This window comes from Netta rufina, assembly GCF_964035555.1.
Source record: "Netta rufina genome assembly, chromosome: 1".
NCBI lineage: Eukaryota > Metazoa > Chordata > Aves > Anseriformes > Anatidae > Netta > Netta rufina.
This window is the reverse complement of record NC_140123.1, coordinates 202,551,378-202,575,945: the sequence shown is the minus strand read 5'-3', so window position 1 is coordinate 202,575,945 and position 24,568 is coordinate 202,551,378. Positions and strand designations below refer to the sequence as shown.

General features: G+C 42.8%; 1 protein-coding gene across 1 annotated transcript in view; it reads right to left on the bottom strand.

Moving 5' to 3' along the window:
- The window catches only part of ITIH5 (inter-alpha-trypsin inhibitor heavy chain 5), a gene marked incomplete at both ends in the record, with an annotated part of 45,663 nt that overhangs the window by 11,643 nt on the left and 9,452 nt on the right, over nucleotides 1–24,568 (bottom strand). Inside the window, 4 exons of the mRNA XM_084306612.1 lie at nucleotides 421–592; nucleotides 14,392–14,508; nucleotides 15,009–15,178; nucleotides 23,272–23,522. Coding sequence (XP_084162738.1) covers nucleotides 421–592; nucleotides 14,392–14,508; nucleotides 15,009–15,178; nucleotides 23,272–23,522 — 710 coding nt within the window. The remainder of the gene's footprint in view (nucleotides 1–420; nucleotides 593–14,391; nucleotides 14,509–15,008; nucleotides 15,179–23,271; nucleotides 23,523–24,568) is intronic.

Genomic DNA, 24,568 nt, shown 5'->3' with positions numbered 1-24,568 from the left:
ACTACATTCCTGCTTTTACACAGGTTTCCAGAAACTGCAAAAGTACCAACCCATGTCCTTCACAGGGACATGTTGTTGTTTTTTTTTTTTTTCCCTGTGTCATAAAGAAAGGATGTTTGGAATTTTCCCATTCCCGGGATGTCACTGAATGAATTGGAGAATAGGCCCAGTTTGGCTTTAGGAAGTGTATCAGATCATATAACCAGCTCTGGGGACAAATAGCCATGATGTAAGCTGATACAGGGCCCATATCCTTCCACCACTTGACCCTAAGTAGAGATAGCAAAGGGGTCCTCTTCTCCCATGACTTAAGTGCCAATGTTTTTTACTGCTACACGATACAGAACCATGTTCAGCAATGAATTCTGGTGTAGTTAATTGGATAGAAAAATGAATACCATTCATATCTCTGGATCCTACCTCCAGTAGGTGACATGTTATGAATGTACTTTTTGGCATCTCTTATATTATTTGGAGTAACTGGCACCAGCCGGTCCTGCTGCCAGACTTTTATTCGGTTGGAAAAGCCAATGATATTGAAGTGGTCTTCAGGCCTTAGGTCCTGGAGAATTGTGAAGAGAGCTTCTTTGGTCTGGAAAGAGAAGAGAAAAATAGACCAGTAGGTGCAACAGTCTCTGCTTTAGCAGGCAAGAATTAAGATGCTTACTGATCTTACAAATAATTCTACACTGCCAGTTTGGATCATGAAGGCAACTGGGATGTTCTTCCTTGTCTTGAGGCCTGATCTCTGTGGAGCCAGATGCTATGCAAATACAGAACAAAAGAACAACTCTTGCCCCAAAAGATGTTGAATAGCTGGGAGAGGAGTGCTTGGGCCTAAGTAAGCTTAAGAATCATTTATGACAATTAGGATAAAAATTCCTAGTGACTGGGAGAACCCTGCCCTGGACTAAGAAACACTGAATAACGTTAACACCAAAAGCCTCATGGATTTCTTCTAAAGTCCTCCAGGTTTGCAGTAAGGTAGAAGTGACACATGGTTACAAGAGTTATTTAAAAGTTGAAATGCCTCTAAATAAGTCAAGGATGCACATGCCTTGCTCATAATTAGGAAACCGATTGGTACATACATACTGCAATGAATGGTTCCACCAATTAACAGATGTATAAGCTAGTATGTTCAAATGAATACAAAAAAAAAAAAAATAAAAAAAAATAAAAAGAAGCCTTGACTCCTTGACTAATTACTGCTCATTCTACCTGCTAGTTAGTTTGGTCACAGGTATATTGTTTTTTCCAGCAATACAACACCAACATTATACTGCTCTGCTGCTTGCCATCCCATGCAAATACAGGCAACCAGACAGAGTATCAAGCCAAATAGTATCAAGCCGAGTTCATAATGAGAGAAATTAAGGTCCCTGTGTGATTGGAAAGACAGACCACCAAGGATAAGCCAACAGGAAGAGTACAGATGTGTCCAGTCCTCCCACTGTGACCAACTTTGCTGTAGCATCCATTCAGCTGTGTTTGCATGGAAATGAACTTCAGCTTATTGGGACCAGCTGAGAGAGGATGCCCAGAAGCAGTCCCCATCTGTGCAAAAACATGCCCTGTATTTCGATGCAAAACACATGGGAGGAACATGAAGAAATACCTGTAAGCAGAGGGATCAGCAGCTTCTCAGCTCTGCCCCTTCTTGACCATCTTGGAATAATATGGTGGACACCTTGGCATTTAAGGTTTTTCTCATGCCTATCATGGAAATATATGAAGGCCTTGTCCAGAAGAAATACAAAATACAGTGCTGGAAAACAGATGTTTCTAGGCCTGATGTTGCTGTGCAAAGACCGTTTGGAAAGGTTCTCAAAGGACTGATCAAGCTGTGTCATCAATACCCCTCTGGATTCTGCGTGGAAGCTGATGATGCAACTGCAGACAAGTCACCCACAACAGTGGGATCTCTTATCCTCCCAGCTGGTGACTTGGCTTCCAGTCTGAGGTCCATCTGAAGTTAAGGGGGAATACATGTATTTCCCTTAGCTCCCAGCATTTTGGAGCCAGGTCTGGAATTCCTCCTTGTCTGCTTCTGTCTTATGTATTACCCATTCTCCCTCTAGGGATTGCAGGATTCATCTTCCATTTGGTCAGGTGGAACTCTGCTTCATGCCTTACCACCATTACCTTACCAATTTTAATGCATATTTCATAGACAAAAATAATAATGCAGGCACTGGTAGAAGAGGCTTTTCAAAGAGGAGACTCCCCAAATCTCATTATCCATACTGTAGCTGTGATTATAATTAACATCACTTGACATTTCCCATTACAAAAACCCTTTTTTCAGTTGCTTGCATTCTGTCAAACTGCACTTTCCTCAGAGGGATTTATTGGGCCCAAGAAAGCTCGTTTTTTTCTTGTTTGTTTGCTTGCTTGCTTGTTTGTTTTTCTGAGAACAAGGCAATAGGAAAAACAATCTTGCTTTGGCTTTCTCACGGGGACACTGCCTCTCACATCCAGCGTGCACAGAAACTCCTTTTGACATTCTTGCCTGCATTCAGCCAAAAGAAAATGTAAAAAGAAAAAACAATGCAGAGCAACAGTGAAGTGTGTGTGCAGACAGCATCCCAGCTACGACTGCTGAACAGATCAGGAGAGAACTGCAGCAGTTTCCTAGAAAACTCAGCACTGCTCCACACCCTCACACAGGTTCCAAACGTGGGGTTGGGACCACCTCTCCCTCTCTTTCCTTCTTTCATACTCTCTTTCCTTTTCGTCTTTTATTTTGTCACAGTCGAGTTGTTTCCATGGAGTTGTAGTCAGTTTTTCCCAGGAAAAAGTTCTGTCATATATTAAAGTGGATGCACAGGCAACCCAGATTCCAGCATCTCCAACGTGTGCTTGTCTCTGTAACTTCACTAAAATAAACTTTGTGTACTATATATGCAAACATATGTGCAAGTGTTTACACACATGGTTTTGCTTCAAAGTGAGCAAACTATGAGGGCGGCCAAACGCTTCATCCCCAGTAAAAATGAAGGGTGGGATTCGATGTTCCCAACTCAATCATCAGAAAGCTGGGCACTTCATCTAATCCCTCTCCAGGCAGGGGGAGATACCTCCAGAGACTAATTCATCCCATCTGCTTTGGATAGTTTTTAGGACGGGCTGAGTCACTGTCTGGAAGTGCCTGTCTCCCAGCATTGCCTCCGGGAGGCTGAGTAGCTCAGTCAGAGGAAAGGTGGAACTCACCTCAGGACCTAAACCTGTCCAGTCCTGAACACCACGGTGCTTACTGGAGCCAAAAGGAGCTGAACTGGCTCTCCATTTCTCTCAGTGTTGCTCTGAATTGCTTGGCTCATCGCGTTTGTTTCTGTCTCTCCTCCCAGCCTGTAAGGAACTCCAGGTTTATCCTAAAGACTGCAGCCCTTGCAGGGTGGCAACACACGCCGTACCCATAAATGGGCTGCAAGAGGGACCTGACATCTGTCTGGAGGACTGGATGAGATTCAGGAGCTGGCAGGCAAATGGAGCTTTAAATAAGGAGAATATCTTGGTAAAAGTGCACCGCCTGAAATCCTTAAATACACTGCTGTGACTGAGTGCTCTGGAAGCCCAGCCTCTCCTCCGGTCTCCCCAGCTTCCAGGAGAGGATTTAGAGCATTTCGTGCAGGGAGTGCCTGGCAGCAGCTTCGCTCGGGACACGGCAGCAGGTTTCTTGTTCTGGCCTTGTAAGGCCACAGCTGGAACCTCTCCTGGCTCGGAGGAGCCAAGGAGTGGGATTCCCAAGCTGATTGCTGCAATGGGGTCTTTGCACTTCCACTCTGGCCCCAGTGAGTCATTGCATCGAAATGCGTGCCAAAGACACTCTCCTGCGAGGCAGAAAATTAACCATTTCTTCCCTGCCAAGGGTCAGATCATTCCCCCACTGCTGTGCAGATGACATCGATCTCATTTGGGGGATAAATCTAACCCATTCACCATGAGGAAGCCCAGTTTAAGGTCCAACATTCTTGTGCCAGGTTCTTTAAGGTGAAACACTATTTCCAATGTGTTTGCCTGTACAGATGCACTTTTGTGTAGAGGATGGAGCAAGGATTAAAGGAGAGGGTGATAGGAATCAGCAATAAAGAACAGCTGAAAAAAGTCACTTTTTGCCAGTAGGGAATGGTTTGTAGTTGTCACAGACAAGTTTTAAATCAGGATTTAAAGAATTTAAATCAGGATAGCTCAGTGGGGAGATTCCTGTTTCCCTTGGATCAGCAAGGATGAAACTGAGCTGAGAGGCAGAGACCAAATTGCCATTCCAGTGCATTTAAGTTGAGAAATCATGATTCTGAATGAGCTGTCAGTACAGCTGGAACCTCAGGCTTGAAACAACCAGAGCTACAAAATCTCACTCTCCAAATCTGGAGCAGAAACATCACGGTCCAAAGCTGGGGAAAGCCTGGGTGACAGTGGCTGGCTGGGGAGTGATTCAGAAATGGTGAGAAACTGACTCTCACCTCTACAGTGATACCTGGACATGCAACACAGCTGCTGCTCTTCTGGTTCATCCTTGCTGAGGGCCCTGCATCACAACTGAGATGGCTGAGGGCTGTACAACCACAGGCAACAGCAGGAAAGAGGAGAAATCCTTCAGCTACATGCCAGTTCGGCTGCCACTTGTCACCTCTGTATCTGCCCCTTGGGGCTATCTCTGACTTAGCTAAAACACTGGTGGAACAAAGCATGGAAAGAGGCATGTTCTCTTGGGCCAGCTGAGAGCCTTCAGCCCTTTCTTGGGTCAAAGAGCTGCCTTGGAGACATCTGGGATGATGTCAGACCATCTGGGCACCTTTTAGGAGGAATGTGAGCCCCAGTGACATTTCCCCCACAGTCCCTTGGTTGTTTGAGGAGCAGGGTGAGGGCGAAGCCTGGCTACCCTGAACGCTGTGCAGTTCAAAGGGAGACAATGTATGGTTGTTAGATGCCACGGCATTGCCAGACACTGGCTGTGCTATGAAGCAAGCAGGGAGCTCAAACACCTCATTATCATGCGTGTTCTAGGCCCACGTATTTAAATTTTCCATTGCCTAGCAGCACTTGTAAGTGCTCCATCCCAGGCCCACATCCTCTGTGCAAGCCTCATGCCAGCCCATAAAAATCAAAAGACCTTCAGTCAACGCTGACTCCAGTGCTGTACAAATAATGGGCCTCTGCAGCACAGCACAAACTCAGCCCCTTTTGGAAACAGCTTCCAGATGCAGAGGGAGCTCTCCCAGCAAGCAGTGCCTCTGAGCTCACTTGGCAATCCTTAGTCATACCCTGCACGCCCAAACACAGCTGGCATCTGCCCTCAGCAAGGGCAGGACAGGAAGACATCAGCACCAGCGACAGCCCCTTTCCAGCTTCAGGCAGCACCAGGAAACCGTGTGGGCTTGGGATGAGTGGGTCTAAAAAGCACGGCTAGCAGAGAGGAAGGTGTTAGAGACTGAAAGCTGTACCCATCAGCTGAAAGTATTGCACAAAAATGGACTTCAGGGAGCTGGAAGGGAGGACATGGGACCATCTTCAACCATACAGTGAAGGTAGCTGCAACTAGAGAACAAAATTTCAGCTGCATGCAGAGTCTTGACAACAGTATCCTGTATTTGGCACAAGAGATCACAAGTATATAGCACTGTTAGCTCTGAGGCTCATCTGCCCACTACTTTGGGAACTGGATGCATCAGAGCCTTTACTTTTTCCTTCCACATCTCCTGCAAGATTTCGTATTTGACAAGAAAGAAGCTATGCTGCGAGATGTAAGCTCAAAGGGAATTAGAAACACACAACTCTGGTTGAGTGCAACAGAGCACAGAAGGGCTCAGAAACCAGATATCCTACAGCGGGAAGGAGAAAAGTACAAGTAAATATGTTGTTTGGCAATACACTCTAAGGAAGCACGAGAAGAAAAATACAGAAGAATTGTCCTCCCTTCCCCCACCTCCATTTCATATCCTCCATGCTTTGGTTCATATCTTTCCCTTTCCAAATATGAACAGGCACCTATTGAAGCTCCAGAAGCGGCTTTTCCAAGCCAAAATGGCAATATCTGATCAGTTCTGGCCATAACTTATCAAAGGGATTAATACTGTGAGGTGAGGAAAGGCTGGAATTTGAAACACACCTGAAATGGCTCTGTCGAGGCCAAAATAGGTATTGCCACAGATTTGGTTTGGGATCCAGGCTGTGATCCCGGTAGCCACAGAAAAGGCTGTGGTAGCACCACTGCCATTTCACAGGGAGAAGATAACGTGCAGAAAAAGCACAGGTTCGGGCAGTGTCTTTTCTGCTGAGGACTCATGCCACATCTTACCAGGTTTTCTTTCCTCTATGGCCCCATTTCCCTTCTGCCCACATAATGCAGACCATGTGCCAATTGTCAGCTACAAGGACTTTGTACCAAAAATGGGTTTGAACCCAGAAGCATACCCTTGGATTTTTTGCCATCCTCCATGCCCCTCTTAGGGGAGGACAATCCGCCCTTTCTTCCACTGCATGGAGTGTCGTGCAGTTCAGGGACTGCAGCTCACCCCCTCCCCATCAATATATCTTTGTGCTTTCTTCCTGGCAGACACTGATCACGTAACCAAGGAAAACTCCTTCACAATTCTGGACAACAAGCATTTTGTTTTATGCTGACACTGGTCTGTGAAGGGAGGGCGTTTGGATATAGAGCTCTGGACAATAAAGAACTGTCTCCAGTGCATGTACCAGCTTCTCACCCCAAAACATCACACAACCCTTGCTAATCAATTGAGCTTTGATGACTCCCTGTATGGCCTTAGAAAAAGGTGCACTGCAGTTTCTGTCTGCAAAAGAAACTCTCCATCATTTAGAGGAAGTGTTTCTGTTGCCTATTTTGCCACTGATTTCCAGCTCAGCACTGAGCAAATCATTTTGTACCACATCTGTCCAGTTGCGGGTAATGCAGTTTTCCAACACCCAACAGCATGATGAGGATAACCACATGACAATCTGCAAAATGATCTGTTTTCTCAGGAATTGGGATTTCATGTGTGCAGAGTAACTCCTAAGTCTTTGCAGTCTTGCAGTAGCATTGATGATACAAATAAATACCTGGACAAAGACTGAAGGAGGCAAGCTGTTATCAGTACCATGCATCACTAGTTTAAGCCCTTACCAGCAATACTGGTTGCATTTGGAGGAGTAAAAGTTCCCGTAAAACTGGTCAAAAATAAAAGTTTAAAGGCTGCCCCACAGTGCCATACTGACATAACCCCATGGGAAACAACGAGGCTACGCAGGCAGCCAGCCAGACTGACACAGCAGCGTATGAAGGCCACATTCTTGCCTTGTGCTTAGCTCATTTTAAGTAGAATCACATCCCATAACACTCCAGTCAAGCACTCAGACCCTCCCCTTGTCAGCATGACAAACAATCTCCATGGAGCTAGCAGCAAAGAGGTCAATGCCAAGGGGAACATGCCCCATGCCCTCAATGCAGAGCTTGATGTCCCTCCCTCTGTCCTCAGAAGATGGAGCTAGTCGCAGTGCACGAAAACTTTTCCGGGAACTTGGGACTTTCACTCCCTGCCCCTGTCACAGAGACCAGCTGCAGACACCCTGCTGGGAAGAACTGATATGCCCAAGAAGAGGCTGACCACGGCACAGGCCTTGGATTTCAGCAGCAATTAGCCGCTACCTTACACAGCGGGACGTGGGCTGAGGCACAGGTCGCTGTTTCTCACGTTGATTAACCTCCATCCTTCATTCTGCAGCCGCTCTCTCACAGTGGGTGGCTCAGCAGTCAGCAGCTTGCTGGGTCTGAAGCTTTCTAGTCCCTCCTCAGAATATCCTAGCTGTGCATGTAACCCACTAGGAGCAACGTGTTGCTCTTTTACAGAGAGGATATGCTACCTGTCTATGGAGAAAAGATCTGAGATATTTCTCCACGGAGAGACTGCATCATTCCTACTCAGAGAGGTGTCATTTCTCCATGGAGAGGAGGCATGTGTTATTTCTCCATGAAAGGGACTACTCTACGTCCACAGAGACAAGTACCTGTTATCCCTCTGCAGAGATCATGACTCTGTAGCCACCTCCTTTCACAGTCCTTGCCCTTTTTCCTTGAGCTGTGAAACTTCTTACTTTTAGATGCAACTTCATGAGATATATTTTCATCTCCAGTGAATGAGGGGTGGTGACAATGGTTGGTTGTTTGAAGTAAAATCCCAGTGCTTTTGCTTAGGGTTAGCACCAGGCAGTGCAAACGCACTAAATAGTTGCTAAAAAGTAAAAATAAAAAATAAAAATAGAAAAAAAGCAAATTTGCCTGTTTTCCCACCTGAGAGTCTGCCACAGGGCCCTCACAGTCCTTCAGCACCTGCTCCCCTTCTCATTTTCCCCATTTCCAAATCTCCTCAGCATCTCCAGCTCCAGGATCCCCACTCTGTCCTACGTTCTGCACATCTCTGCCTCCATCCTGAGCCATTTCAAATGAACACAGGCAAAATCTTTGCCCAAAACTCTGCAGAGCTGAGAAGAGAGCAGGTACTTTGAAGAACATCAGCTCATTACATCAGGGAATAACTATCTAAGCAAAAGTTTTCTCCTTATAACACAGATTGTATCATACACCCTGTGCCTAAGAGACCTCCAATTACATCATGCAGACCCCTGAATCAGAAGCTGCCTGTGAACACTGCCTGACGACTGTAGTGCTTCTTACTATAGTAACATAACACAGAAGACATCGTTCCTGTAGGCTTTCCAGCAAGGTCCCAGGCAGTCGTTCAGAGCCTTGACTGCTCTATGCAGTTGGAGACAGACTGATCCAGTTGGGCAATGCCTGTAGTATGTACCCTCTAATAGGGTGAAGGAGTATTTACTTGGAAATAGCAGTGTTGCAAGCAGTGCTAGACTAATAGCTTGGCTCTTGGCAAAGATCGGATGTCTTTTAGACTTGGGGGATCTTGTACAGCCACAAGCCCAGCCTGCACAAGACTGCAAGAAGGCAAGCACAGACAAAGAAAATAACTAAGTTCAAATTCATAATGACAGCATGAACAGAAGCCAGGTCTGCCTCCCAGGTAATTGCTCCAGCAACCGGAAAACACAGTTCTACCTTGGAAAGGACTGCAGAAAACAGATCTAACGTTTCACAGATTCATGTGTATGCCAAGGCCTTGAGGATACTGGGTCTGCAATCCAAGTCTGAGCCACAGGTATTTGTCTGTATCACTGTCACAGCTCTGCTTGTGCCTGGTCATGGACCCCTGACCCCCAGACTGACCTCCCAGCTTTATTTTGCCCCTTTCTTGTTTATCTGGACTCGCCTGGTGATCATTGGGCTGTGTTGGTCACTTCAGTGACATCTGGTTTTGGCTCAGCCTTTGATGAATTCAGCAAATTGATGAATCCCCTTGGAAACCCTGGGGAGAACTCTCACTGTTTTCATGGGTTTTCAGATCAAGCCCCAGCCCTATCTCCACATCAAACTCCACACTTGGTTTGCTTCCTATTTACTCTGAATCCAATTCAAAGACTTGCTATTTACACCTAGGCTGGGGTCTCCTTGGGGAATGCTGCCTCTACTTCTGCTTCAGTGTGGAGCAAATCAGCTGGGGCATGCCAGCCATTAGTCCTTACACCAGAAAAAGATGCTCCCTGTCCTGAAATCTGAGGGAATCTTGCTCTGAAACTTGCTTTTTGTGTGTGTGTGTGACCATGTCATTAATTTTAAGTTTTAGAATTTGGGAAAAACAGATTATTCTGCTGTATGACAAGTACTTGCACCTTTTTTGGAAGCTGGACAGTCAAGGACTGCATGGACTGACATTCTATTTAGTGTAGTGGTTACTATATTCCATATTCACACCTAAAGAGAAGACTGAGATGACGATATTGTATGTTCCTGAGTAGGAGACAACTGCATCGATTTATTTGGTTCTGGAGACAGAGCACACAGTTCCTCTGCATCAACTCAGATGGTTGCTTTCAAATGGAAATGGAAAAGATGACAAATCTTTCTTCTTCACAGTAGCTTTAAAATCACTTAAGGCTGTAATTAGGATTAGCATTTTTTTCCAAAATTCCCTGGTGGTTTAAGGTAGTTCTCCTGGACAGCAGCCACTATGTGGACTTGTAGTCAACAGGCCCACGGCCAGCTCTGCAGCAACCAACAAAAATAAGTAGAATTTGGAGGGAGAACATCATGTGTCCAGGTGCTTGCCTACTCTCTCACCGCCCTGAAACTACTCAGAGAGAGCCTGTGTGTTGAGGCACAGAATTTAGGGATAAGTGTATATAAGGCCTCCAAAGGGGCTCAGACAGTGTGGGTCGTGAATCAGGGTTACCAAAAGTGTCCCTTGGATGGATGCAGGCAAGCAAACTAAAGCATTTGCAAACACACAGCAGGACCCAGCTTCAGTTGAGTTCCTCCTAGCACAATTAACCTCAAAGAAAATTACAGCCTGGCACACTACCATTGACAAGCTGCCAGGCTTGCAGTGTAGCCAGCTGATTAACTGGGTGTGTGGGCATTTGCTGCCTGTGGGAAAGGTAAGGTGAAATGAATCTGTGGTTGCAACAACTACATTTTATGAAGTCTGCAAAACATCTGCAAATCCACCCTGCTGGGGACACGTTCACAGTTTGGAACATGCCTGATCTGTAATGTTGGAATTGCAGGCTGGTAAAGGTCCTTCTTCACCATCCTTCCACCATAACCTGCTTTGTCAGGTTGGAGATAATCATGGTAGTCACAAGGTGGTGAACCTGTAACTGGCCCGTCTTTCTCCTAACTGGGGGACTGCAATGCCCCTACCTCTAAAGCAAAAGGTGCCCATAAAAATCAGCAGGTCAAACTGTTCAAAAGGGCAAATGACTTTGCTTCCTTGTAAATCTTGTAGATATAACCTGCTCCCCACGCTCTTCTGGCTCCCATTAAAAGCAACTATTTCATACAGAGCTTACTTTCTCTTTGTAAATGAAGGAATAAAGCTCTTGAGGACAGGAACAGTATTTTCCTTTCCAGTGGGACAGAAATAATGACATGAAGTCTTGAACACATGAGCAATTTTTTTCACTATTATTCTCAAGAGTTTTCTCTTCCTGAACTTAATCTCCCTACCTGATAGATGGTGAGTGTCACAAAGACCCAGATCCTCAGTGGAGGTGGACTGCTGTAACACAGATGAACTCATTAGACATTACCAGGTTTCAGAGGCAGTGAAAACCACAGGAGAAATGTGTACATTAGCTGGTCTTTCCCACAAAGCTCATATATACTTCAGTGATATGAGGGGAATGTCTCAAAGGTCTCAATGATTTGATTTAGCCTGATCAACCAGTCCCACTACATGTGTTTGCAAATGGGTCTGGATATCTCATTGCTTCAATGACTGAGATATCTTAGAAATCGAAAAATGGCACAGATAAAAATTCATGCAGGAAATGGAAAACCTTCAGAGAGGAAAAGAGGAAATGACTCAGATCAAGGAATTGCAGGATGCATGAAATACTGACTCCATTTGAGTCACATCGCCATTAACTCCATGAAAGCAGATGGGTGAAGAGTTCAAAATCTCCTTGAGTTGCTACGGAAAAGGCTGCACAGCTGATATCTCTCATCCTTGCTTTTACAACCCTAAAACTGGCCTTTGACATAGTTACCAAAGCTGACCTGAAAGAGCACTCTCTAGAAGTGCTGAGTGTATTTTTAGCTGATCTTGCTTGTGACTCAGTAGACAGAAATGAGGAAAGGCTGTCCCATGGGAACTCCCAGCTCTCTACACACTACCATAGACTACCACAGCTGAGAGAAAAAGAGGCATTTCCCCTGCTCACAGGTATCTTGCCACCGGGGTACATGTCTGTAATTTAATAAACATCTAAATACCAACAACAGTTGGGTAAAAGGGTCACTGAGTAAACACAGAAAAGAATATTAATCAGCCAGTCCTAGATCTTGGGCTTTCTTTAACTAATCTCCAGTTTGGGTTGTTTTGTATGTGTGTTTTTCTGTTTCGTTTTCTTCGTTTGTTTGTTCATTTATGATTTAAGCCATTAAATAATTCATAGTTCAGTCAAGTTCTGTGTTTTCAAGCAGCTAAAATAAGAGCCAGGTAAGTGCTTAATGCACATAGCACTCCTCTATAACATACCAGTGGTTCTCAATAAAAAGAGTGTATCTGAGATAATGGGCAAAAGTTGAGCACACCCTTGACAAAAGTTCTGGCTAGAAGCTTGCTACAGGCTCAAGGGCATCTACTTCAACCTAATTAGCCTGAAAATTATGTATTTTTAGTAGGAAGAGCAATGAATTAGGCCTTTAAGGGTTAATCCCTGGCCATGTTGTTTTTAGTAAGTGTGTAAAAAAGAAACTCTAATATGGTCACAAGGAGAATAAAAGCTTTCATAGTATAAGGTTAATCTGCTGACCCGAGGCACTACTTGTGCAGCTCACACCAGCACCAGCCCCTTCAGAGTCCTAATCTCCCTGTTTCGGTGCTCTACAAGCAGATTGTCTGCTTTCAGCATGCAGGGCTGGGTGCATTTGGGCACTATGTTTATTCTGCAAGGCAAGGCAGACATTTCTCAGCCAAAGGATAACAGAAAGCCAAGAGCCAAGCTCTGTCCACAGGAATTTGTAATGATTCCAAGGCATCTTCATTCAAGACCTGCTTCAGCACAGTACTAGGTGTGTTTTTTAACAGCTCTCTATTTGCTGCTCCAGTCACTGGGGAAGGTAATTAGGAGCCATAAAAGCCATACTCCATTTTAGCTTACAGTGGAGATAATTGGATTTAATAGGGACCATAGCTTCTAAATGAAGATTTATCATCACCACTGAAACCAGATGGTGAAGATTTCAGCAGAGAGAAAGGCTCACCCACAATATCCTTGATCAAAGGCAGAGAACTGTCAGGGGATTTACATGGTTTGTGTTTGTGAAGGCCATTTAGGATAGTGTTGGTGGCCAAGAAAAAAAATAAAATAAAAGCATGCTTTCAAATAACCACAATTTCCAGAAATGTCACTCCAGGTTCTAGGCAGACGACCAAGGATCCTGAGTGGACTAATTAGAGCCCCTTTACTGGCCAAGACAGAAGTCTGAGCCATTGGCCTTCAGTCATTTTAGTAGGGTTATAATATGACATCATCCATCCAAGCTGAAACTGCCCCATACTGGTGTCTTATTAGAATTGTAGATTTTTTTAGGTTGGAAAAACCTTCAAGATTATAAAGTCCAACTGTCAACCTGTTCTGTCAAATCACTAAACTGTGTCCCTTAGTGCCACATCCATACATCTCATAAATACCTCCAGGGATGGTGACTACCTTTTCCATGGGCAGCTTGCTTGACTACCCCTTCTGTGAAGAAATCTTCCTAATATGCAATCTAAACATCTAAATTTGATACCACCTTAACCTATGTGTAAAGTGACACTTCCCACTGCCTCTAGTTTGGCTATGATAAGAACGCAGAAGATAAAGATTTGGCCCATTCAACAGCCAGAAACCAACTAACAACTTATGACTGGAGCAACTCTTTAAGTGGAAGGAAACTACTAACCCTACCCAGGCTTTTCTCCTGTTTTCCACAGATACTTTAGATGGAAACTAGGCTTACCTCTCCAGTGTGAGTGCAGACCTGAGATATATCTATCTGAACAGAAATGAAATATTCATTTAACTCTGCTTCTAGTTTGGAGTGATAATATCGCACTGAGAGAGAGTTATTCCCCCAGGAATGGTGCCCTTTCAAACCAACTAGTTGCATCCTGAACTGGAGCTGGTTTCCATCTATCCAGCTCAGAGAATTTGAACAAACGTGTTTAGATACTAGCCTGAACCCTCCACGTCGAAGGCCAGTTTTAAGCATTCGTGATATGGCCTTCAGCTTGATGTATTGGCTCATGTCAGGATCTTTTCCCTGGAAATGTCTGAGATTCATGGTGAAAGAATCAAATTCTCCAACAGTACAAATTGACCTTTCTTTCAAGAGAACCCATTGAGTTGTACATGACTATGGATTTTGCCAGCGGTTTTATAATGTGAAGACAGAAGCATCTTCTCTCTGCTAAGCTGGATACAATGGTCTGCTGAATGCACTTTGCTGGGAATTCTCTTATTCTACCTCTCTTCAAAATGACCAGAACAGAACTGCCCAGCACAATCCTATCTGTTCAGTTTTGGCAGTACTGGCCTTTTATGCAGAGCGATGAAGTCCTCTACACTCCTTGTTTCCATCCCAACCCCATTAGTATGGTAATTTCTCATTGCAGGTAAATTGTCTTGCCTTGAGGTGTCTTCAGAATCTCGTTTCACCTCAGACATAGCAAATATTTTGGAGAAGAACCCACTTGGTGAGATGAAGCCTGAAGCAAGCTTTTTACAACCATAAAGCCAACCAGCCCATAACACATGCAAGGACCTCACCTGTCTCAGTTTCGTTCCCACCATGGATGCGCTGCTGTCAAGGACAAAGACAACGTTCTTTGGTAACGGAGGAAGATCTGTGGGGGCGAAGTAGTGCACGAAGTACCCATTAAGAATCTGTAGAAGAGTAATGAATTTAGGAATGGAAGGAAGATCATGATGCAATGATCTGCGCATATAATTATAGGATAATTCATTGGGCACACGTGGTCCTGCTTTCAATATCTGTGACTCTACTCTGGAGGATGAGTTCCCCCTTAATCCCAGTGCCCTGCTTATCCAGACTGGGGGGCCTAGTGAAATTCTTTGCATCTCCTTCCATGGTGAAAATTAAGGTTTCCTTCCAAATGCAATAAGGATACAACATCCAGGGATCAGAACCACTACATGAAACTGAAGAGCAAATACAAAAAGAAAGCCAATGAAGTATGTACCTGTTTTTGTTTTAAGTCCATCTTGTGGCTGCAAGCTCATTGATTTTATTTTGGATAGTTCTTACAAGACGGAGAAGTAGCCTTCACTTGGAAAACATCTGACAGGACACAGGGAGCATGCAAGACAATCGAACCATTTCAGACATAGTTAACAACGTGGAAAAGATCTGTCGTGTAACATACCTGAATATCCCCAACACTCAGCTCCCGGTTGACATCATATCTAACTATGAAGTCTCCCAAAATGCCATTTCGGGCAATCTTGGTTTGTTCGACAACATTGGGACTGAATGTAACTTTAGCTAAGGTTTTTGTATGTCCAATTACAGTAGAAGGAGGAGGAGAAACATCACCTGTTGAGATAATACCGTAATATTACAAGTTATTCCTATTTTCTTACAGATGTCCAGGCACAACACACAGTGTATTACCATGGAGTTAGGCCAGCTAGCATAGTTACATACTGAGATTGAAGATTCATCTCACCAACAATAAAATAAGAATTTAGTAACCCCTGCCCTGAATGCTAAACTGAATTCAACATTGCAACGTTATCAGGGATAGAAACATTTATGCAATATTCCTATGTTCATTGCTGTTTGGAGGTCACTGAACTCAAAAGGCAGATACTCTCTGTGTGACTGCTAATCAATTTCTATGCATAATACACATCAGACATCTAGGTGATATTAATACCAGTTAACTCAAGACATCTAGAATGCAGATCCTATACCTGAGCTCACGCCAGTCAAAGCAGATATGATTCACTTGACCTGTTTAAACATTTCCTCTAGGATGAGATGAATCCTACTGCAGATTTCTACAAAATATAAAGAGATCTTGAGGTGACTTGTTAGATATACTACAGACATGTGAGGTGGGATTGATCTGGCTGATTACAAGTGTCTGTGTAATGTCTACATCTGAACAAGTCACCGTAGCTCCCTTTATATGCAGCAAGAGCTATCAGTACAGTCACTGCAACTTCTGTCTGACAAAACCCAAACTTTGCTAGTGCAGTCAAGCAAACTGCATCCCGGAGATGTAACTCACCCCGATCTCCTTGAATCTGTCCTGAGTCAATGAAGACAGACATACATCGCAGAGAAAGACAATAATTCAGGGCTGAATCTCCCTGAAGGAACACCTGCTTGTCTTGTCAGTTGTGTTGATTTTTTGAAGTTAAGTGATATGAAGATTTCTTCTTGTCTCTTTGTGTGGCCAAAATCCTACCTTACTGTCTTTTGGTGTGTCAGCTGTTTATTAGCTGTTTATTCCCTCTAAATCCCATGTGGACCCTTACATCAGACCAGCCAAAGTTTCAGAGCTGGCCTTGACCTGACCCAGAGTTAAGGGATAAGTGCTTTTCCGTTTGTGCTAACTAGCCGTTGAAAACTCTGAAATAGATTCTTAGCTGATGTTCTTTTTGGGTGCATCAGCTCTTACAGTGACTCCTCTGAGGCATGGAAGTACTATTATTTCTGCTCATGTGCTGATTAAAATTGGTGGGAATTAAATGCTTAATTATGCTGTGTTGGGGGGGAGGGTGTCTCTGTTCTTTGCCAAATATAGCCCAAAAAAGTTTGTGGTATGGCAGGGAAAAGAAAAAATGTGTGAAATTTGGTTCTGTTGTAGTTGTTCATAGTGCAAGTATCTACATCAGAACTGATTTTCTAGGCTCCGTTATGCTCAACAGAGATCAGATCAAGGATCAGGGGAGATTAGAGTATGATACATCTGGTCATATGTAGGCAAATTCTTCTGGATAATTTTAATTATGTCCTAGACTCTGTTAATGATACTGATCACAATGACAAGGTGCAGGCAGGCTTGGAAAACTGCTTTCCATGGACTCCTGTAACACTGTCTGTGTAATGAAGAGTGGCACTTCACCTTTGTAAAGTGCTTGGAGCAGCATTAGAGGACTGCAACATGACAGCTGTTGGCGACATTGAACACCATCCACCTCACATCTAGATCCCACAGTGATTTACCAAACTGGATACATAAAATTACGTCCATTTAACAAGTGGGAAAATGGAGGCGTGAAGCGGTTACCTAACCCTCCTGACTTCCCACAAGCCAAAGTCCATAAAAATGCTAGTTATAGGGTTCTTGTGGGTTTATAAAATGATTAGCCAAAGCTGTGACACTTGCCCTAAAATGTTATGTACAATCTAGACTTATCTAGGCAAAGGAATGAAAGTAAGACTCATGAATCAATAGCACTCTAGCATTTCACTTGCACATCGCTTTGGCTTTACTTTCACAGACATCCTGTGAGTACGTTTGAACAGATAAGGCACAAGAGCACTCTATCGAGGCAGGGAGGGGTTTCCACTTAGGACCGATTTCTACACAAAAAAAAAAATTGTACTTGGAAGACCTGGAAAGTGAAAGAAACTCATCATCAAAATTCTTGATAAAAGGAAGTGCAATGACAGATATTACTCAACTTCAGTAAAGTCAGTAATTGACTCTGCATCACAGCTTCTCTAAGTCAATTCTAATCCATCCATCCTGACAGAAACAGAACAAGAGGTCCCAACCAATGCATTGAAATTGCTTACAGACACTAGTGTCAAATGTTAAAAGGGGCTTATAAAATGATTACCCAGAGCTTTTTGACATTTACTCTAAAGTCTATGTACAGTTCAGATTTCCCCAGGCAAAGAAAAGTCATAAATCAGTAGCTCTATAAAATTTTATCTCCATGTTGATTTGGTTTTACTTTTATAGCCGCTCTCTGATCTGATGAATCAACAGATGTAATATGTTTCTAATACACTATGCATCAGATTTGCTTGTATTGGCCTTCTTGGATTTTGGGTCTGTCTTCTATCACTTCCAAGGTCCCATTTAACAGACAGTGTGTGGGAAATGCCCAGAATTAATAAAAATGGCTTAACAGCTCATTTATGTTTTCTGATTTATTTGAGGGTTTCACATTACTTCTCCTTAACTGCTGAAAAGCAAGCACCGTCATCAGGATTAGTGAAAGCCAGTCTTACACTGGAAACAGAAGGTCTCTCTTTTTACTCACTGCACACATATCTGTGACTGTAGCCTTTGGACTTCACTTCTACGTTTCTCTGCCGTGAGGTACGTTGATGGGTTGAGCACGATATGCTGAGCATCACAACAAAATGAGTTACAGTCCCAGCATTTCTATGGACTGACTGTCTGAAATCAGCTGAGTAAGGTAACCACTCCATGTTCCACATTCTCCTGCTTGTTAAATGAGCATAATCATACGCATCCAGTTTTGTGAAAGACTGTGGAATCTGGATGGGATCATGTGGATCACATTTCTTTTCTCAAATATTCTTCATAGCACTGTGTAAAGGTGGTAAGTGTCATTCCCTGTAACTCGGATAGGTCTTTAGGAACTCCTAGAGAGGAGCTTGCCAAGGCTGCCTCACATTTCCATTATCAGTGACACAAATATCTGTGAAAGCAGCTCCATCTTCGTAGTCATTTTTTATTGGTCCATATGGTGTGTATATATATATATATATATATATATGTATATATATATATATATATACATGTATATATATATATATATACATGTATATATATATATATATGTATATATATATATATACATATATATATATATATACATATATATATATATATACACCATATATATATATATATGTATATATATATATATATACATATATATATATATATATACACCATATATATATATATATGTATATATATATATATATATACACACCATATGGACCAATAAAAAAGGTCCTTTTTTTACTTTTTCATCCTGGAATAATAGAAATCAACTCTGGAAGGCAGGTTATCTAATCCAACTCATGTTACCAGGCTCAGTCCCTTCCTACTTGATTTTGTGACATGGTCTAGAAACACTGCTGACCTCCAGAAATGGAAACTCAATAGCTGCCCTTGCCAGTCCTTTCCAGAACTCCACTTTTTCATGGTTAGGAATACTTTTTCAATGTCTAATTTACATTTTTCTTTCTGTATTACAAACCCATGACTTTTTGTCCTTTCTATTATTGACACAGAAAGCACAGTATTCTTTTCCACCTTGGAGCAGCCTTCTGTGTGTCTGAATACAATTACTATGTCTTTCCCAGGTTTCTCTTTTAGGCAGCATGATTGCTGGATCACGTTTACTCTTTCCCTGTTTACTGGCCCAGTTCTTATCAAATAAGTGACTGAGAAAGAAAAATCTATGAAGTATTGCAGACTATAAATCATGGATGAGCTCCAAAGACCGGAACTAATCCATGCTCATGCTGAGGTCTTTAATAAGGTCTTTACACCAATTTTCCACCAAACTCTGATAAAATAAACAGAGCAGACAAAAATATTTTTCATGCAAAAATGTAGTCCCCACATGATGAAAAGTTAAATCCAAATTATTTTGGAGGCTGGCAGAGGCAGCAAGAGAGCTCAAATGCCCAGTTCTTCCTCTGCTAACAGGTGATAGCTTCTAGTCAACTGTGACAAGAAATAAAAGCCTGAAACTTACAACTCTGAAGAGAAATAAAATAATTTTCGAGCAGTCTGGTATCTCCCTGCCCAAGTCCGTGGCTATTTCTCACACTGCTGCCCTGGAGGAACAGGATGAGAACATCCACGCCTGAGGATCCTGGGTTAGACGTCATTCAGAAAATGGCTCCACACTGGGGTCACCAGAAAAGACCAGGATCACTGGCTTCAACACCTCCTGTTTTAGGCTTTGTATATGACAGAAGTGGACACCTGCACACATTAAAAATTTGTTTTCCAAAACATATGTGTCTATTATCTTCCTGTAGGATAAATACAACTCAAAGATAGTGCTGTGCGTGAAGGAGTCACTGGCATAGGAAATATCCTGGAAAGACCTGGTATCACCTCGTTTCTGCTCCATTCTCAGAGAGGATGTACGCAGGACTTTCCAAGAGCAAAACACAGGGTGACTTTGCATAAATATCTGGAAAATTGTGAAACCAAGTTCAGTCTTGTATCTTGGGCCCTTACAACTGAAACCAGGACGAACTGGACTCTTTACTGCTTCTACTCCTACTGCTACAGTGCTGCTTTATAAATGGCAAAAATGTGTCCTTCACTCTTTCACATCAAGGGGCATCTCCTGTCTACAAGTCTTTAAGTTTTGTCTCTTCTATTTTGTCTCTTCAGACTGTATGGATACTAGCAGTTTGGATACAGTCAAAAGTGCAAATCATGAATGAACATTTAAACAGAGAACTTGTTTTTCAACTGTGTTTCCTGCCTGGTGCATTGGCTCTGCTGATAGCATGTAGAAAACACTACAAATGTAGGAAGACTGGTCCATGAAATATAGATCAGCTCCTCTACTTTTGGCTATCTAAAATATTTGCTCTAATTAGTTTCCCTAATAAAATTTATTGCCACAGCAGGTTGGCTTTTCAGCTGTGATCATCAATCACTGCTAGCACTCATCATCTGGAGATAGTGATGGCTGCAGAGCCAAACAGATTTGATATGCATCTTGATTTTCCTATCCTACACAAGCTCTTCAGGACCTGTACTCAGAAGAGGAATGCCATTTCTTATGCAGGTCAGTCACAGTTGAAAGTATCCAAATGACTTAGGAAGGTACATCCCATCCTGAACTCTGATCTGAGGTTGGTGGCACTTCGGACATGTTACTGAGAATGCCATTAATTTATCACTCGATGTCACAATACAGTTTTCACCCAATAGTTTCAAGGTGATTTATTAATGCTTATCAACATCTCCCATTCTGTCATTAACAGAGAGGTATTGTAGACATCTTTGTAACCACAGCAAACTGAGGAAGAGAGTTTTCATGATATATTCAGTCTCAAAGCAGTCATGCAGGACTACCTTCCAATTTGTAAGCCTCCATCCTTTGTTTGGTCATTTTTTAGGTCATAGCCTCTCATCTGGGGCACCACAGGTAACACAGTATGGCAGCATCTGGTTTGGCATCCTTTGCTGGCCACTTACAAGACGGCTACCATGCCCTCCAGTGAGGTGATCCTGAAGAGTTTTAAGTCACATGAAGTCTGAAAATAGACCAAGCACTGTCTTTTTGTTGGTTTGCAGCCACTCTTTAGCTGTAAGACCTGCAATTCACTGGTCACTTAAATTCACTTAAAAACCCACTGCCTTCTATGGCGGTCTCACTACATAAGGATGTCCTGGTCTTGGGTCTCTAGGTGTTGTATGAGCAAGAAGACTTTGCAGAAATTAACAGCTCAGATGTTTTGTTTTCCAGATGAAAGCAGACTGAAGTATAGTGGATTTCCAAGTGAAAAACTCCTTGCCTTGAACTAGGAGTATTCTTGTGGTTTCCATTTGTGCTCAGGAAAGCAGGAAGTTCCTATTGTCTGCTCCAACTGTGATTGATCTTGTTGGTCAGAAAAGGTCACACACAAAAAATCCCTCTCTGAAACAACCCGTCCTTCTCTGAGACTCTCTGCCAAGTCTTTTATTTTGCTTCAGATCAGAAGGAAGCTCCTCTGAGTGACACCCAGCTGAGTACCAATGAAGCTTTGGTCTGGCAGAGACAAAACCCACTCCTGCCTGCCCACGGTGGACCCAAAAAACATGTTTTGCACTTCAGTTTCTTCCTTAGCAATGATCTCAGCAGAGCAACCAGATTTCACCAACTGTATAGGTTGATTATGCTACAGAGTTTGTAGTAGCAGTTCTGAGTAAGGATAAAGCAAGTGAATCTGAGTTTCAGTTGCTTTGCCCATTCTACAATATCACATCTATTTTATTTACATTTTACTGGCTCGGGAGGATTATAGAATTACAGAGCTCGGGCCCATTTTTATATGAGCTGTTTTGAACCTGAAGCACAGTGCCAAGAATGATCAATGCTCACAGATCACCATTTGGACAGCAAGTTACAAGAGTTTTCCCTGTATATCATTCACATACAGGAATTTCCACACTGTACTAGACCAGCAGCGTGTCTGCTCTGCTTAGTCTGTCTCCAACATTGATCAATGCCAGATGTTTTGCAGGAAGCCACATGCCACAATGCACTACGATACTCCCCAATAGGTGAAAAAGGCTTCCTGTCCCTCCAGATGAGGGACAGAGCACATTTATTACACAATGGAAGAATGTACAGCAGAGAGGCTAACTAGCTAGATGTATGTGGCCTGACTTGAAGTTAGTCCATCACTGGGGGCCTTGATTTCAGTGTGATTTGAATGAAATCAACAGAACCAGACTGAGCAAGCAGTTTAACTCCATAATCACATGCTTTAGGGTCTGGCAGGCACGAACAGCTTCACTGATTTACTGGTATTATGGCAGTTAGAGTAACTGAGTCTCACAAGTCTTTACCTCCTGCTTCCAGGTTAGACTCACCTTTTAACCTTATTATTGCTTTTTGTCAACTTGTAGCTATCTTGGTATCCTGTGCTCCTCATTGTTAGTTTACACTAGGAAACTGTTAATTTACACCTGCTGTCTGAACAGCAAGCAAAGATGGTTGGGGTAAGAGTAGAATCTTGGACCTCACTTTGAGCTTTGGCAAAACATGGTTTTTCCTCTTGGAATTTCCCATGTTCTAAAAAGCAGGATTTCCTATCTGCCTTGGCATGGATGGATGGAAAAAACAATTCATTTAAAATAAACAGTTCCCAGGAGATGTTAAGCCAGGGAAGAAGCTGCTCAAATGCTAAGCACAAGGCCTGAAGGCCTAGTTCAAAGCTTGTGAAGACAATAGAAAAAAATCCTATTGAATTGAATGGGATCAGCCCTACACTCAATAAACTTCAAAGTTCTCATGTGCTTATGCACAGACACCACACAGACACAGTCATCTATCGAAAACAGGACAAATGCCATCAGCCTTTGAAATAGGACTGAATTCCCACCATCAAACCTCACAGGGTTCATAATTCTGAAAACCTTTTCATGTCATAGCTATTATACCAACTTTATTGAACCTGAAGATTGCCCTGCCAGTGAATGAAATAGATCTCTAAATAGGAATTTCTGATAGCCTGCAGTGCTTAGAGACTTGCTTGTCAGTGAAATGCAGCCACCCATGGGCAGCACATACCTGCCATACACTGACTGCAGCAAGAGTTAAAAAGGGAAAGTAAAAATTGTGTCCTTCTAAAAAATACAGTCACAGCTGGAATTTGCCAGAATAACTCACACCTAATGAGCTGCTAGCATTTATTTTTCTTGTTATCTTCATGAGATGTGTCTTTTAGTTTCTAATATAGTCTTGATCCAGGATAATGTGGCTTTAATACAATGTTGGGGCTTTGTTTAATGGCTCATTTGGAGCAGAAGGTAATTGAACGAAACACTAGTCTATGCAATTATCCAAGACTGCTTTGGAGAACTCCCAGTACTGCCAGTCTGGTTCCTAAGAAGCAATTAGGGCCCCACAGGTAACAAAATCATGGATTATAAAATTTCTCCTTACCTTCAACCTTCCCATTGCCTTTATGCTTGCTGTTTCGAAGGGGAGGCACTTCCAGTGACACTATGCCTGAGTTCTCCAGGATGTTCACCTCCACTCGTAACCTGCCCACCAGCTGCTGGGGACGGATGCTGACTGTATACTCATACTTCCCCAGTCGCCTCTGCAAGAGCTCTTCATAATGCAATAGGAAGTTGGCTTGCATCTTGCGAGGAATGAAGACAGAAGCTTTGAATGTCTCATAGCCATTCTCCCTAGAAGAAAAGAGGAGTATGACAAAAAAGTATAGCATAGAGCAGGACCCGAGAGGATTTGCAAGACCCATTGTCATGGTCTTCACTGGGATAGAGTTAATTTTCTTTGTAGAGTCTCATGTGATGGTGTGTTTTGGGTTTTTGATGAAAACAGTGGTGATGACACTCTGATGTTTTTAGTTATTGCAAAGCAGTACTTACACAGAGCCAAGGACTCTTCTGCTTCTCGTGCTGCCCTGCCAGCAACAAGGCTGGGGGTGCACCAAGTGCTGGGAGGGGACACAACCAGGACAGCTGGCCCAGGCTGACCAAAGCATCCCATACTGTATGATGTGATACCAGCAATAAAAGCCCGAATAAAGAAGGAGGGAGAACATCAGGAGTGATGACTCTACCTCCCATACAGTGTACTACAGTGATAAGGTACCTAGCATTAGCATGATACCAGGCACTACTACTGTGAAAGGAAAATAAAAAAGTAACCTATGGAAAATGGAAACTTTTAATGCCATATAGGGGTAACATCAGAACTCACTAATGTGCATTTCTGGTGATGCCCACAATTTAGTGAGTGTTGGAAAGGATTTGAGATTTTGAATTCTCTAGCATATTAGATATGTATTTTTAATGGTAGTCTTTAGGACAGTTCAGATGATCTCTCTGGGTCACTAACAATGGCCTAGCAATGACAGAGTTATTGTCTGCAGAAGAGGATACAACATGGCAGGAATACAGTGATTTATCTTGTCAATTCTTCCAGGTTCCGTCAGTCTCTGTCTGTAACCTGAGAGAGCATCCTTTGTTAAAGGCTTATGATAGATCTTTCCTACCATAAATTTGTCTAGTCACATATGAACAATTTTCAATGGCAAGAAACACGATTTATGTGAAAAATATCTTTGATTGTTTTGAACCTGACATCTAATCATTTCATTTTTCTGTAGTTTTTCTACAAAAGATGGAAAACAAAGATACTTTAATCTCCTTCCACAGATCACTTGTGAGTTCAGATCTGTTAGACTTCTCCTTCCCTACAGTTCATCATT